Source organism: Gopherus flavomarginatus, chromosome 1, assembly GCF_025201925.1.
Source record: "Gopherus flavomarginatus isolate rGopFla2 chromosome 1, rGopFla2.mat.asm, whole genome shotgun sequence".
Lineage (NCBI taxonomy): Eukaryota > Metazoa > Chordata > Testudines > Testudinidae > Gopherus > Gopherus flavomarginatus.
In genome coordinates this window covers 224665893-224683441 of record NC_066617.1, presented here as the reverse complement: position 1 = coordinate 224683441, position 17549 = coordinate 224665893, and the positions used below count along the sequence as shown (strand labels likewise).

Sequence of the window (17549 nt, the reverse complement as noted above, 5' to 3'; positions counted from 1 at the left end):
TTATGCTATAGAAATGAATTGCTTTTCTGCCCATTTTTCTGTTTGCCTAGGCAGTTTCTGCTATAGCATATTGGGAAGAATATAACTTGAATAATGAAACATACTTAATTTATCAGAATTTTGCATCTCCATTTCAAGTAAATTTGTTCAGTTTTATACCTTTCTATTTTGTTGAAGTTTAATAGTTTTTCAAACTGCTCTTAGGTAAGCAAAAAGATGTTTAATAAATGTGCCTGAAAGCAGGTTGAAAAACTAACATCAAATAAAAGAAAAGAAAAATATGGAACGGCATCAATTCAAGGACTTGAGCTGATCTTCAAAGTTTCAGTGCAACCCCAAATCCCTTCTGACTAGGTTTGTATTCTTAATCTTTATTTTTCACTCTGTGCATTAGGGTGCTACAAGCTGCTAGGGAAACAGCTGCAGATGACTTGGATATATATTTCAGTTAGGGTTACTTTTTTTCCCTCCACTTCCTAGTTAGAACCATCTGACAAGGTTAGTGTAGAAACTTTGAAGAACTTAGATTTGAGGTTAAGAAAAATAACTTTGGAGGTCTCTGATTCCAGCTTCTCGGCTACAGCACCCTTGCCATTGAGCTGCAGAATTATTTGAAGAGTAGTGTTTTCTGGGGAGTGCATGAGTTTTTGCACTAGTGTGGTGATGTTGTCTTACTCTGTGTTGAAGGTGGTGTATACCTCAGTTTCTTTGCCACAACTGCAGAGAGCACAAGGAACACACCTTTTCTTCTGGACTACCCTTTCTTTTAGTCTAGCTAAATAGTCTAACTATTTTTTGTAAAAGCAGCAAAGAATCCTGTGGCACCTTATAGACTAACAGACGTTTTGGAGCATGAGCTTTCGTGGGTGAATACCCACTTCCTCAGATGCATGACGGAATTCATATTTTTCCTCTGTGGAAAAACAATCCTTGACCCAAGTGGAGAAGCCATGGCCATTTAGGGGATGGCTGTGAAGAAGTCTTTCACAGCACACACTGAGACTATACTAACAGGACTTGCTGTGAAGATGTGTTATGTTTGTTCAGTAAAAAAAACCTACTATTTTTTGTAAACAGTTTAGACATGTATAAGATGGCACAGGAGAAGGCTATGAACCTTCAGCTCTCACTGGGACTACGTAAGGGCTTCAAGAGGTTCTCTTCTTGTCCAGTGATCGTACTTGAGACAAGCACCCATGTCCAGTCCTTTCTATGTCTGGGTGAGACCCAGTGGGTAACCTAGTGTGTGGTTTCCTGTATCTTCACTTCCTCTGCTAGATGGGGGGGAGGCTTGAGGCTCATCAGTGATTTCTCAGTCTCCACAGTGTGATACTGTGACAGGCCCATCAATGGTTCTGAGAGCCCAGCCTCTATTCCAAGGTCTTCTGACACAGGACTCAAAACACATTTTTGGCACTCTAGTCTCAGGGCCACGTTTTCTACTGTTTTCTAATCACGAAGAAAAGGGGCACTCTGAGACTGATCCTGGATCTCAAAAACCTCAACAGGTACATTCATGTTAAGGATGGTCATTTGTTATCCCTTCATTATCTCCAGGAGATTAGTATGAATCTCTTGGTTTAAAAGTTATCTACTGTCATTTGGAAATCACTCACATCAAATACTTGAGATTCTTTGTGTGAGGACGAGATGCTACCAAGTGAGTCCTTCCTTTTGACTTGTGGTGGTTGCTGCTCACTTCAGACACCCAGGAATATTTGCCGACATATCTGGATGACTGACTCTGAAGGGTCAGCTCTTAACAGGAGTCTCCTCAGATCCTATACATTTACATATTCTTCCCATCTTGAGAAAGTCCTCACTTCAACCTATGCAAAGGATTACCTTCATCGGAGCTGTCCTGGACTCCATTTGGGCCAGAGACTTTCTTCCAGAAGAGAGATGGGTTTTTTTGAAAATTCAAGACTGCTTGGCAAATCTTGGAACAACTACACAACTTTTCCTAAGACTGCTGGGCCTGATAGTCTCCTCATGACCTCTGTCACACCCTTTGCTCATCTGAATGAGATCTTTGCAGCACTCTGTGGTGCGTTACTGCACACCAGTGGAAACAGTTTTCAAAGGAGACTTGAGTGTTCCAACAGCTTAATTGGTAGGAGAGCTTTTATCTTCCTTACCATCACAGTTGCCACAGATACCTGCAATCTGGGCTCTGATGCATATTGTCAAGACCTCCTATTTCAGGTGCTTTAGCCAGTAACTTCAACCATTTTAATGGTTTGACTTTCTTTAAAACTTGGCAGCCAACACGTACTGCTTAATATTATTTTTGCTATTTAAATTATTTTTGGGGCTTATAATAAGTTTTCCTTAACATAGGTTGTCAATTTCAAATTGAGTATTGAATAGGTTTATTTTTAAAAAATGAACCCGTATTTAATTTAAAGAAATTGATAATTTAAATTAGATTTTTTAATTTAAAAGTGTGGATTTCTGTTTTTTGGTTTAAATTATAGATTTTTTTTATGCATGCTAATTCTGACTGTCCTTTTTTTGTTTTTCTTGGAATTGTCCCACTTTGTAGCAGCCTTTGTAGGGAACTCTTTTTGTGTACTGTATATGTCAGGGGTCGGCAACCTCTAGCACATGGCTCGCCAGGCTAAGCACCCTGGAGGGCCGAGCCAGGCCAGTTTGTTTACCTGCCATGTCGGCAGGTTTGGCCGATCACAGTTCCCGCCACCCCCATTGCCCTGGGACGGCTTTTGAGCTATGCAGAGCTCTTCTTTGGGTTTGATAAACCTACTCAGGGTGTCAAAGCTAAATACAAGTTGTAACAGATTGTTTAACATCAGTAGTTAACACATTATAAGATACTATTCAGGGTGAAGTAGCCTGTTAACATGGCTGCAGTCATAGAACAAAAAAGGGAGGTTATTGGGTTACAGATTGTTGAACAAGCCATAAATCCAGTGTCTTTATTAAGACCCTGATTTTTAGTGTGGAGCAAAGTTATGAATTTAAGCTTTCAGGTTTGTCTGTTGAAGGTGTTGTGTAGGTTTCCTTTGAGGATGAGGACTGAGAGGTCAGATATGGAGTTGTCATTTTGTGAAAAGTGTTTGCCCACAGGTGATATGGTGTCTTGTCTTATCATTTTTCTCTGTGAATTCATTCAAAAGTGTAGTGTTTGTCTGGTTTCACCCAAATAGCTATTGGGGTATTTAGTGCACTGGATGAGGTACACAACATATTGTGCTAGGCATGTGTATGACCCATGGATCTTGAAAAGCGTGTTGGAGGTATTGACCATTGTATATGTCTGCGAGTTTTTCATCAGTTATGGTAGGGTCTGATGCTGCATTGAGTTGGTGGGTCCTGGTCTGTGGGGGACTGGCTTCTGATAATGAGCTTGGTGAGATTGTTGGGCAGGGGTGTCTGTTTGAAGACCAGAAGAGGGGGTTTGGGAAAGATTTCTTTCAAGATGTGTTCCCCAACAAGTATAGGTTGTAACTGTTAAATGATACCCTGTATGGATTCCAGTATGGGGTGGTAGGTGACAACTAGGTGTCTGCGGTCAGAGGGTTTTTTCCTGTTTTGAAGGAGTTTCTTTTGGAGTATTTGGGTGGCCTGTTCCATGACACAATCTACTTCTCTAGGGGAGTGGCCTTGTTTGGTGAAGGCAGTATTAAGTGTGTTGTAAGATATGTATCCTGCACTTTATCCACTGAGTATATTCTGTGATATCTGAGTGCCTGGCTGCAGATAACAGGTTTCTTGGTGTATTTGGGGTCGTTACTTGATCTGTGTATGTAAGTGTGATGAGCCAAGGGTTTCTTGTATACAGTGGTCAGTAGGGTTCCATTACTGAAACTGATCAGAGTGGCCGGGAAGTTGATGCTTGTGCCGGGAATGTTCTAGAGAGAGTTTAATGGAATTGTGGTGATCATTGAAGTTGTGATGGAAATCAGTGAGGGAATTTAGGTTGTTTTGTCCAGAGGATGAAAGTATCATCAATGTATCTAAGGTATCTAGTTGGTTTCATGGTGCATTTGTCCAGAAATTCTTCCTCAAGGTATCCCATGAAGAGATTGTCATATATTGGAGAACCATCCTGGTACCCTTGGCTGTTCCTAGGGTTTGGACAAAGCGTTGAATGTAAAAATGTTATGGGTGAGGATGAAATGGATGAGTTTGACAGTATGCTTGGGCAGTAGTGAGTGTTGTCCATTGCCTTGTACATATGTGAGGCAGGTAATCATGCCATCATTGTGAGGGATGTGGGTTGTAGGGAGGTGACATCTGCAATGGCAAAGATGGTGTTCTGAGAGAAGTTGTTAATGTTGTGGAGTTTCTAGAGGAAGTTGGTTGTGTCTTGAAGGAAGCTGGCCGTTTGTGTGGTGAGTGGCTTGAGGATGGTTTCGGTAAGTCCTGATATTTCTTCAGTAAGGGTGCCATGGCCAGATATAATCTGTCTGAGTGGGCTTCTGTGTTACTTAGGTGTCTTTGAACATTTTACCCCTAGTTCTTAATATCACCTCTCTTTATATTTCAGGTACATGCAAAGTTTCCTTGAGTTTTTAGAATATGAAAATAAAAGCCCCGAGGATCCTCATATTCTGGATAAGTAAGTAATGATTTATTTTAAACTAAAACTACCATAGTAAAATGATCTGTTACAAGCCAGGATTTCTGTTTATTGTAACAGCACAGAAGTAATCACATTTGTAATGTAGAATTCAGGTAAAGACTGAGTTTGTACTAACTCAAACATAAAATCTAAGTTTGTTTGAACAACCTACGCTGTATCCTGCTAGTTCCTAACTTTCAATACTGTATAATGTGTTAAATTAAAGATATGTAAAAGAAAAAATTATATATAAATAAAGGTATACTAAAGTTACTACTAAAAAACCTACTTAAGTACTCTGTTTTCCTCGAGCTCAGGTACTCTGTTATAATATTTTAATATATTATGTTAATGTATTAATATTTCACACAGATCTATAACTTGGAACAGAACACTTACCGGGCAATAAAAATTACTTCGGGTGAAATCCTGTGACTATTGGACACACAATGGGAGTGTTGTCATTGATTACAATGGGGACAGGATTTAACCCTTCATTGCTATCTATCAGAGCTGAATTCAGATTAGTGATTTTGAAGTGAAAGGTTTCATGAGCCAAATTCAGACCAGAGAAGAGCACAGCTTCCACTGAAGATCAATCTTATTCTGATTTTCTTACTGTCAGTAACAAACACTCGACCTCAGATGAGAAAATCATACTAGCTCCTTTCTTGCTCATGCATCAATGCCATTAAAGGAAAGATTCTGTAGATTCTGTGTTTTTATTTACTTTAGATGTTTAATAAACTGCAATTTAGAGAGTCCATCCAATACTGTAGGCACCCTTGACACTCTCTTAAAAATATACTAATATATAGGCTGACCCGTCAGTTACCCAAAATCATATCATCTAACCCAGCAACAGCATAAATATAACAAAAACTAATCAACAGACTGCAACACCACTGCTATTCAGCCCTGTCCCACATTCATATCTTCATAGTCAAGGGAGAGAAGGTGGGGACTCTGAAGGCTAATGGACTTGGACTGTTACAGAGTTGAGGAGAAAGCAAGTTCCAAAAGTTCTCCATTACATCTGCATAACCATATGATTCCTTTGAGTTTACGCAGGTATGACTGAACACAGAATTTGGCCCTTCATTTGAAACTTGGTAGACTATTTTGTGGATGATACATGAGAAGGAATAAACTCTGCCGATGCTCCCTCAGTTATATTGGTTCTGCAGTGCTAACAGAATTGAAGTTATAAATTCTTTTAGTCATTAAAGTAAACGGATTAGACTTGTTGCTGATCTGTTGAGTAAGATGTCGTGTTTAGTTTTTTCCTGTGTAGACCGGAACTGCACTTTAAACTGACATTTCTAATAGCTATATTCTCTTCTAAAAAGGTAAATAAGATATATCCTCATGTTTCATTCTTAGTTTTTAAGTGATTCTCCAACTTCATCACAAATTTCTCACTCAGCTTGTATACAAATTCCATTTAAAATGAGTCCCTCTGCCTATCTCTCGTTCTAAATCCTTCAAGTGGAAGACTTTCTCCAGATGCTGGATATCAAAAATGCCTTCCTCTTTTAGGTGAAGAGATGAAAGTTTTTGCATAACACTTTTCTTGTGTTTATGAGGATAGGTCAAGAAGAGTTAACATATCCAATCAGTAGTAATCTAAATGGATAGTCACTTGAATTGTGACTTATTCAGAAATTGCTGTTACAGAAGGTTACCATGCTTACTCTGCTAAAGCTGTGGTGACATTCTTGTGCTGATACAAAAGCCAGGTCAGAAGTTAGATCTGATTCACATTTTGGTAAAACTATTCCTTTGGTCTGTTTACAGATTGTGGAGCTCTTCAGCCTTGCTCCAAAAGGGTTAATGCTAGGTAATCTCTGTGAGTGGGGGCATCAGTAAAAGATTTTTCATGAAAAATACAAGGTTATTTGCCAATAGAGTTCTCCAAATGTATTGACTACTAAGATCTGCTATGGATCTTGTTACATAATCTCAGCTTGTCTTCATGTAGCTACTGTTTCTGGATAGGCAGTTATAAAATGAAGGAGTAAAGAACTCTTCTTCTTATTGATTCTGCCTTCATGCACATCTGCCAAAGCACATGAAGTTGACTAGGTATAACCAGCTTTCTAAAAATTCCTGCTCTGTGCAACTCAGTGTTACTTACTCTGGTCTTCGTGAAATGGCATGCAGTATTTTGAAAACTTGATTACTAGTAACTAACTCAGAATATTAATAAACTTCTCTATTCTGGTGTTATGTGAGCTTTGTTTGAATAACTGGTGCTCTTCTACAGTCTAAAGTGAAAAGATCAGGGGCCAACTTGACAGACATGGGACATAGCAAGTTTAAGGAAAAGTGATAAACTCAAATAAACATAAATATATTCAGGTTGTTAGCCTTTTTAAAAAACGTTTAGAACTATCTTAGTTCATACACAGAAATATATTCAAGAGTGAAGTAAAGCATCTTTGAAGATAGGAGGAGGAGCAGTTGCATCCTAGAAATAACTAAGGATTCCTTTATAATATATGTTGTCCTCTGTACTGCTGAAGGATTCTGGTTTCTAGGCAGGCATGCTTTCTGATATGAAACATAAAGAAATTCAGATTTGTTTCCCTGTAGCACTATATCTCTATTTGCAGAAGAGAAAATAAGATTTTATGTTACTGTACTACTTTGCAACCAAAAAAATAATTTTGCCATTCACAGCTAGGAAGCAGAGGACTGAAACCTCTCTTTTCTTGGCATTTAACTCTGAGATTTCAGTGGTTACAGATCACACATAATCTGAAAGACCTAATCTATTTAAAAGAATCTCTGAAGCCTTAAGCATTAAAGTAGTTTTGAAGAGGGGATGCTTTTGCCCAATCATCAGGGGAGGTGAGTATGTAAGAACAGCCCTTCTTTATTTTAAAATTCTTTAGATTTGGGATTAGGCAGTGGTCTGTTAAGACTTCCACATTACTGCTTATTTTGCGAAGTAAGATGTCATTTTGAAAGACTAGATGAGCCATTTGTGGAGGCACTTAAGAATTGCTGATCAGATGGGAGATGGTGAATGTTATTTTAAAAGAGGAACATTCCTTCACAATCAGCAATGTAGGCTGAAAGGGAAAGCATCTTTAGGGGAAATGGATACATTATTACTCATTAAGAGAGGTACATGTGACATTACCCAGGGTACAATCTGGACTGTTGAACAGCAGTGTCCACTCACTTCTCCAGCCTGAGATGCCTTTTATACTGTTTACTGTGAGAGAAAGCACTCTTGCTTAGCTCACACGCAGCCTTCAGCATGTGAATTACTCCCAGATATTACTTTGATTGCTATAGCCAGCCACCAATGAATTACGCTGCAGGGCAACACCAGCAAACTCCAAGTCCCAGACTTTCCCCCAGACATGTGCATCTTGTAGTGCCCAGCTCTCTCCTTCTGGACAATACAAGCTCATATAAAGTCCATCATTTCATTAATAGAAAATTATGTGCACAAATCCTGTTACCTGGAATGGAGTTTCCCAAACACTTCAAACCAAACACACTGGTTTAGATAAAACAAGTTCATCGAGTACAGAAAGAAAGAAAGATTTTAGGTGATTACAAGTAATGAGGCATACAAGTCAGAATTGGTTATAAAAAATAAAAGGGAAAATGCAATTAATATCTAATTTAACAAGCTAAATTTATTCCGAGCAAAGATCTCTCTCACCACATGCTTCAGCAGTCTTACTGGCTGGATGCCTTTCAGCCACAGTCCCTCCCGCAGTTCAGTGTTAATTTCCTTGTCCTTCGGGGGGTGTTTATGCTATGGGCAAAGAGAAAGGGGGGAATCTTTTGAGGCGTCTGCTCTCCTTTTATCCCTAAGGGCATGTCTGCACTTACCTACGGAGCGATCGATCCAGCGAGGGGTCGAGGAAGAGGAGGTGCAATCTTAGCTCCACTCCAGCAGTAGGAGCTTCGATTCCTACAGTCAGGTTTCTCATGGCATGTTGGAGAAGAGCAGTGAACAGCATGCATATCAGTGCCGTGCAAAGATAAAAGATCTGAGGCAGGTGTATCAGAAGGCAAGAGAATCAAATGGTCACACGGGTGCTGCGCTGAAGACTTGCTGCTTCTATAAGGAGCTGGATGCCATCCTCGGCAGTGACCCCACTTCCACTGTGAAGAGCCCCATGGATATTTCAGCAGGGTTGGAGACAGTGGACTCGAGCCCGAGGACAAAGTTGTGGACGAAGAGGTTGAGTTGGAGGATGAGATAGGACAGGCGATAGGGTCATCCGGTACCATAGCAAGCCAGGCCCTCTTCTCGACCCATGAGGGTTTGAGCCAGTCCCAGCACTCTGTCTCTGGTGTGCATGATGCACATACTGGAAGCTCTGGTAAGTGATCTTCTTGAGTTGATGCTGCATGTGAGGTAGAGCTGTCCTTTTCTTTGTTATATTCTAGAAGTGGATGAAGGGATAGATCTGTATGAGACTAGCTGTGTTTATGTGTGCTTCACATTCTCCTGTGGAGCAACGGAACAGTGTTAATGTGCACAGAGATTTCACGGGAATCCTCCAGAGAGATTTCTAGGAAACTTTCCTGGAGGTACTCACCGATTCTCTGCCAAAGGTTCCTTGGCAGAGCTGCTTTGTTCCTTCCTCCATTGTAGGAAACTTTCCTGCAATCCCTTATGCAGGGACCAAAGTGCTACACAAGCGAGCAGCATAAGGACCTGATCTGAAGCCCCACGCATGCATGAGATGCACTCTTGCATCCATGCATACCCTCAGGATTGAGATATTGGCTGTGGAAAATGGTGGCAGAATTTAGTTTTGTGCCTAGTCTCCTACAATGATCCTCTTAAAAAAAAAGCACTTAGACCCTTTGCCCCATCTTGAGCATCCTGACCCCTAGGTTGAATTCACTATATTTAGGGCATTTGCAGAGCTGTGTGTTTGCGAAGGGGCAGTGAGAAACAGATTCATATTTTAAAAGATGTGTATTTTACCATAATGATTTGATGCTGGAGTGCACTAACAATCATGCTTCTGTTTATTGTTTCATGTGCTTCTGCAGGTGTGGCTTTCAGGGAACCCCCTATACACTTGCGGAGCACCTCCGCCAGATAAGGAAGTGATTGAGGAGGAGTAAGGAGGACATGTTTCAAGAGGTGCTCCAATCCTCAGAGGCTGAAAAACAAGAACACAGGGAGTGGAGAAAGACTTTAAATACAAATTATAAAATAGACAGGCAGGGCAGAAAGGACAGCCAGGAGTGGATGATAAAAGTGATGGAGGAGCAAAAGGAGATGTGCAAGTGCCTAATCACACTGCAGGCAGAATACACGCATGCTCCATATTCCCCCCACCCCCACTTGCTGCCGATGCAGAACTGCTTGCCATGATCTTTCCAAACTGCTCCCACAACCTTGCAACCTCCCGGCCCGTCTTGGTACCCCATTCACTCCACCCATTCAGACAGCTTCCAAAATGATAACTGGACTTCCACAAAGCTATGAGAGCCTACACTGTCCTTCGCTATTGTCTCCCTTCCACCATGTGTTTTGCGTGTGTTGTTAATTGGTATTTAATAAAAACATACTTTCTGAAAGATAATCAATCTTTGTCTTCTACACATGGTGGTTCTGCAGCAATTAATACACAGTGGCAATTGGATCATTTTGAACTACAAATCATGGTCAGGAATCCTCAAATTTTTCATGCAAGGTGGCAAGTTAACAAAGCATGGCAGAATGCTGGCTAGAAAGGCACATTACTGGTGCACATTGTCAAAATGGCGCCTCAAAGCCTCCGTGATTCGAATAGCCCCCGTTGTGCCCCTTTAATAGCCTTAGTGTCTGGCTGCTCAAAATCAGCCACCAGGTGATCTGCCTCCACACTCCACCCCAGAGGAAACTTTTCACCCTTAACCTCACAAATATTATGGAGAGCACAGCAGGCTGCTATGACCATGGGAATATTTTCCTCATTTAGGTCTAACCTTCCACAAAGGCAGTGCCAGCATGTTTTTAATCCACCAAACACGCATTCTACTGTCATTCTGCACCTGCTTAGCCTATTGTTGAAGCACTCCTTGGTTCTGTCTAGGTTTCTCTTGTAAGGCTTCATGAGCCGTGGAAGTAATGGGTCTTCCAAGATCATTATGGGCATTTCAACATTCCCCCATTGAAATCATCTGGTCTGGAAAGAAAGTCCCTGCTTGCAGCTTTCTATACGGGCCAGTGTTCTGAAGATGCGTGCACCCCACATTGATGTCAGTGAAACACCCATGGTGATCCACAAGCGCCTATAGTACCGTGGAGAAGTACCTCTTTCTATTGATGTACGCCATCGCAAAATGGTCTGGGTCCAAAATTTGGATGTGTGTGCCATCTATCGCCCCTCCTCAGCTAGGAATCCCATTGACGCAAAGCCATCCGCTATTTTACTCACATTTCCAAGAGTCACTGTCCTTCATAGCAGAATGTGATTAATAGCCCTGTACACTTGCATTTAAAGCAGCCCCAACGGTCGATTTCTCAACTCCAAACCATGACTGACTGGTAGCAGTCTGGAGTTGCCAGCTTCCACATAGCAATTGCCACATGCTTCTCCACTGAGTGGGCATCTCTCATTTTGGTGTCCTTGCCCTGCAATGCTGGGGTGAGCTCTTCACCCAGTCACTGGAAGGTGGCTTTCTGCATCCGAAAGTTCTGCAGCCACTGCTTGTCATCCCAGACCTGCATCACAATACAATCCCACCATTCAATGCTTGTTTCCAAAGCTCAAAATCAATGGTCCACCATATGCAGCTGCTCCGTGAATGCCAAAAGTAATCTGGTGTTGCTTGTTTCCATGGCACACAGCAGGTCAGGCACTTCTGATTCCTGTTTAGATTGAGAGCTTGTGATATACTGCATGACCATGTGCAATATGTTCAAACCAGTGACCACAACAGTAGACAACAGTGCAGGATCCATCCTTTCATCCTGAGATGGCAGGTGCACAGTAAACAGGGGCCATTGGAAGTGCCGCAGAATGCAGTCAGAAGCCTGTGGAATGATGGGATGGAAAAACTGCATCATAGGGCATTGTCTGCACCCATGATGCATTGCGATCCACTCAGCCTTCCCATAATTGCTAGCTGCAGAAAATGGCGAGTAGCACAGTGGGATAGTAACCTACAGTGCATTGCTCTCACTGTTGGTACTAGAGCACCAACTGTGGACATGCTTTGCCAACGGAAAGAGTGTTATGTGGATGTGCTCAAGCAATGTGATTATAGTGGTTCTTCTTCGAAAGATGTCCCTGTGGGTGCTCCACTCTAGGTGTCGGTGCGCCCCTGCGCCTTTGATTGGAGATTTCTGCAATAGCATTCTTTCTCAGATCTGAACGTTAGAGTTCAGAAAATGAGATACTAGCATGAATTTCCCTAAGCTTATTTATCAGCTTAGATCTGATAGGCTGCCACCACCCAAAAATATAGTGTTTTGGGGCACTCTGACCTCCCCAACCTTCCCTGGGGACCCCAAGAACCCAGACCCCTTGGGTTCTTAAAACAAGGAGAAATAAACCATTCCTCCACCTTCCCCCTCTCAGAACTTCCCTCCCTGGGCTATCCTGAGATACTAATCTAACCTCTTAAATCACCATACAGAGAAGCATCTCCCTTCCCTTCCACAAAGAGGCAAACAGATTCAAGGAAAACAGAGAGAGATTTTATCTCTCCCCCTCCTGTCTCCCCACCCGTCCTTGTGAGTTGTCCCAATCCTCTGGGATAAAACAAGGGAAACAGAGAAAAAAACAAGTATCAGAGGGGTAACCGTGTTAGTCTGGATCTGTATGCATCTGAAGAAGTGGGTATTCACCCACGAAAGCTCATGCTCCACAACGTCTGTTAGTCTATAAGGTGCCACAGGATTCTTTGCTGCTTTTAGAGAAAAAGCAATCAGGTTCTCTAAAAAGAAATCTTTTAATAAAAGAAAGGAAAAACTAAAGAATTATCTCTGTAACTTCAAGATGTCAATATGCAGGGTCCTATAGCTTACAAATACCAGAAAGAGACTTTCCCCCGAGTACCAATACAAATCAAAATATTCCCAGCAACTACACATATAAAAGTTACCCAGCCAGATCCACAATTGCAAATAGAGTAAAACAATTTAAAAAAAAAAGCCTAAACCGCCTGTTTTTTACTCACTACTTGAAAAGAGACTTAGAGAGCCTGTAGTAATGTCTGGTCTCTCTCAAACCCTCCGAGAGAAGAACAAAGAACAAAGAACTCACACCCAAACTTCCCTCCACCTGAATTTAGAAGTATCTTGTCTTCTGATTGGTCTTCTGGTCAGGTGTCTAGTTTCCTGCTTGTAACCCTTTACAGGTATAAAAGACATTAACCCTTAACACTCTGTTTATGACAGGACATGCTTTGCCAACGGAAAGAGTGTTATGTGGATGTGCTCAAGAAATGTGATTATAGTGGTTCTTCTTCGAAAGATGTCCCTGTGGGTGCTCCACTCTAGGTGTCGGTGCGCCCCTGCGCCTTTGATCTGAGATTTCTGCAGTAGTACTCATACTGGCTACGCATGCTCAGAGCCTGGCCCCCGCTCTGAGTATACCTCTAGTGAGCGTGCGCGGCTGGTTCCCTCATTCCTTCTCTACTGTCCCTGGCTTGAGACGGAGCTCAGCAGACTCCTTAAAGAATTTCTTTCCTCATCTTAAAATAACTTGTAGTTAGGCAGTTTCTTGTTAGTTAGTTGTTAGTTAGTGTTACTTACCCTTTTTCTACTCTGAAAAAAAAAATTGTTCTCTCAGCCGCTTCAGATATGCCTGGCTCCACAGGCTTTAAGTGCTGCTCCTCCTGTAAGGACGCTGTCCCTCTCTCCGATGGACATTCACAGTGCATAAAATGTTCGGGGGAGACCCATATTCCCCAAAAATGTGCTCACTGCACTAAACTAAGCTCCAGAGCGAGAAAGGACAGGGAGCTAAAACTTAAACTTATTCTACTTCAAAAATCCCTAGGGTCCGCCTCAGACCGTGGCGCAGACTCTGCCTCCGCTCACCGACACAGCTCTCCCACTTCTAAAAAGCAGAAGAAAGCAGCAAAACGAGGGCACCTTCTGTCAAATTCAAAAGAAGCCCTTAGACTTCTCCGGTCAGATCCACAGTCTCCTTACCGATGCTCCCCCGCCTGAGCACTTTCGACTAGCCGGGCTCCTCCGGCACCGCGTTAAACCCACCTGTGCTTTCGGCGGCAGTGCAAAGCTCCGGTGCCGAGGCGACAGGCTTTCAGTTGCCTGCCTCGATTATGTCACCTATTGGCACCGCGATGAATGCAGTGCCGACATATCAGGACTCCCCTGAGGCACTGCAGCCTGCTATTAATAGCACGGCACTGACTCCGGCACCGGCATTAACAGCGCTACTTGGCACGGAGCCAAGACTAAGAACTGTGGTGCAAGCCCGGGTTCCCTCACAGCAAGTCTATCAGCCTTCACCTTCAGCTGCCTCAGTGCTGCCATTTACCCAGTCAAGTGACCTCTTAGTGTCACCTACGCTGCAATCGCCCCTCCTTAAAGACTGCTTCTCCCTTACGAATGATTCAGGGTCCAAACAGCCTTCCTCCAGTGAGGAGGAGTCTGAACTACAGGGTGATGTTTCAGTGCAATCCGAATTCCATCCTCGGAGTCCTGTCACCCGTGGGCACAGGAAAATTGTCTCAGACTATCTTCGAGACCCTGCCTCCTGGTACGTTAACCCCTGGATGGCACCACCTATGCCTTTTCCACCACCATGGCAGTATTGGGCCCCATGGGCACCTTTCCCTCGGCAGCACACCCACTATTCCAATCTGACAAGACGTGAGCGTCCAAATGATATGACTCACTTGGCGGCACCCTCCCATTCTCAGGATCAATGAACTCCTGCTCCTGACCCAGTACCAACTGAGGTGCCAACTGAAGCAATGCCTGAAGAAGCTTTACTTCCCTCCCCTCTACCGTCCTCAGACGATTTTTTGAAATTCCAGGATCTCTTTAAAAGGGTTGTCAGCGAGCTTAGAATCGTTCTAGAGGAAGTACCAGACCAACAACATGAGTTAATAGACATCCTGCAACCCTCTTCTTGATCCAGACTGGCATTACCAATCAATGCAGCCCTTCTGGAACCTGCTAAGTCCATCTGGCAGGCTCTAGCCACAAGCCAGCCTACGTGCAAACAAACGGACCGTAAATACTTCATTCCCTCTAAGGGCTCTGAATTCCTTTTCTCAAATCCTGCGCCAAACTCACTGGTAGTGGATGCAACCAATCAAAGGAACCGACAACAGTATTTCTGCCATACCCCAGCCAACAAGGAAGGCAAACGCTTAGACCTGCTGGGTCGCAAAGTGTATGCCTCTTCAACCTTACAATTTCGAATTGCCAATTATACCGCAATTCTGGCAAAGTACAACCATAGAAACTATAACAAGTTCATGGACTTTATTGAACACATTCCAGACCAGAAGAAACAACAGTTTACAGCTTTAGTTTCCGAGGGCCATATCATATCACGCACGGCTCTTCAAGCAGCTCTGGATGCAGCCAATACTGCAGCAAGATCCACAGCTACGGCGGTGGTCATGTGCCGAGGTTCGTGGCTCTCCTCTTCCCTCTTTCCTCGGCAGGTTCAGAGCACCATAGAGGATCTCCCTTTTGATGGTGATAAACTCTTTGCTTCCACCACTAATGAGGTGCTCCACTCAGTGAAGTACTCAAGGGCAACTCTTCAATCCTTAGGCATCCAAACCCCTACAACCAGAAGGCGACAGTACAGATATCAACCTTACCACCGTCCACTCTACCCCCCCATATACTCAGTATTTCCCAAGATCTCAGGATCAACAACAGCAACGCCAGAGATCCAGATACCAGCGGCGTCGCCCCAATTCTTCCGGGATGCCCCAACTAATAAGCAGATTTGAACATTTGGTCGAGGGTCTCGTAAACATCGTCCCAACTTCAGCGTATGCACTGCCTACAACTATCTTTGGACACTGCCTACAGCCATTTTTGCACCAATGGCAGAATATTACCACCGACAAGTGGGTTCTAGAAGTCATCACAACTGGGTATTCTATCCCCTTCCTCTCCTTACTTCCCTCCCACCCACCCTCCCCGTCCCTCTACAGGGACACCTCTCACAAGCTACACCTCCAGCAAGAAGTACAACATCTCCTTTACCTGGGGGCTATCGAACTTGTGCCCGAATGCCACAAGGGGAAAGGTTTCTATTCCCATTATTTCTTAACAGAAAAGAAAACTGGAGGATGGCAACTGATTCTCGACCTCAGGAAGCTCAACAAATTTGTCAAAAAGCAAAAGTTCAAGATGGTTACTCTCACCACCATAATTCCAGCCCTCGACCTACAAGATGCCTACTTTCACATCACTATCCGCCCGGCCCACAGACATTTTCTTCGTTTTACCCTCGGCTTAACGCATTTCCAATACAGAGTTCTAGCATTCGGCCTTTCCGCTGCCCCTCGAGTTTTCTCCAAGCTCCTAGCGGTAGTCACTGCCTACCTCAGGAAAAAAGGAGTCATAATATTCCCTTACCTCAATGATTGCCTCCTGAAGGCCTCCACGTTCGACAAGGCCCTCTGTTTCACACAACTCTCCATCGATTGCTTCTAATCTCTGGGCCTGCAAATAAACAAAAGCAAATCCACATTGTCTTACCCAGCACCTGGAGTTTATAGGAGCGAGCCTCGACTCCACAACTGGACTGGCATCTCTCCCACCTGACCAATTCAATACCATAAAACTGCTGGCTACGAGACTTTGCAACAGCCCCCGGGTCACCGCCCGAGACTGCCTCCAACTACTAGGGCACATGGCCTCGTGCACCTTTGTGGTCCAGAACGCCCGTCTCTACATGAGGCGCTTCCAAGCTTGGCTGGCCGCAGTTTACAAACCAAACGTGCACTCACTAAACAAACACCTGGCCATACCCTACTGAGTCAAAGGCTCTCTCGTATGGTGGACAGTCCCCTACAACCTCTGCTCTGGAGTCCCCTTCCTCCAGACCTCCCCAACTCTGATAATGGCGACCGATGCATCCCTCATGGGCTGGGGGGCACACATCTCTCACCAAACAGTCCATGGGCTATGATCTCATTACGAGACCTCCCTGCACATAAATGTTCTAGAACTTCGAGTTATACGGAATGCCTGCCGCTGCTTCCTTCCACTAATCAAGAATCAGCATGTACGCATAATGACAGACAACATTGCCTGCATGTTCTACGTAAACAGACAAGGAGGGACTCATTCCCACTCTCTTTGCTCAGAGGCCATAAAACTTTGGAATTGGTGCCTTGCGAACCACATCCACATATCAGCTGCTTATATCTCAGGGTGATGAACACCACTGCCGACGAGTTAGGCAGACGTTTCCCTTCGGAACACGAATGGGAGATAGACGAGTGAATCATCTACAACATATTTTGCACTTGGGGTCACCCAACCATAGATCTCTTTGCAACCGTGAAAAACACGAAATGCCTCAATTTTTGCTCCAGGGCGTGACTGAGCAAATACTCCCTCCGAGACGCATTCATGATCCCATGGCACCGGGACTTAGCTTGCTCAACAGGGTCCTCATAAAGATACGAACGGATCTTGCCAGGGTGATCTTGATGGCACCTTCATGGCCGAGACAACCGTGGTTCCCTTTCCTCACCAGAATGTCAATTCGACCACCGATCTCCCTGCCTCTCATCCCGAACCTTTTATCACAGCAACACAGCTGGCTTCTTCACCCCAATCTCTCCATGCTTCATCTCAAAGTCTGGTACTTGCATGGTTCTCCCAACAAGAACTAGACTGTTCCCTTCCAAGTTCAGAGGGTACTTCTATACAGCAGAACACGGTCCACCCGTACCACCTATCTCCGAAAGTGAAAACGATTCACAAAATGGTGTTCAACTGAACAAATGTCTCCTACCTTGGCATCTCTTCCCT

At 43.6% G+C, this 17549-nt stretch overlaps 1 protein-coding gene across 2 annotated transcripts in view; it reads left to right on the top strand.

The window, feature by feature from the left end:
- Positions 1–17549, top strand: part of PDK3 (pyruvate dehydrogenase kinase 3) — a 121461-nt gene that overhangs the window by 48867 nt on the left and 55045 nt on the right. For both annotated transcript variants that reach the window (XR_007772114.1, XM_050936661.1), the window contains exon 3: positions 4511–4582. Coding sequence is in view for 1 of the 2 variants with exons in the window: in XM_050936661.1 (XP_050792618.1) it covers positions 4511–4582 (72 nt within the window). In the remaining variant the exon portion in view is untranslated. The remainder of the gene's footprint in view (positions 1–4510; positions 4583–17549) is intronic.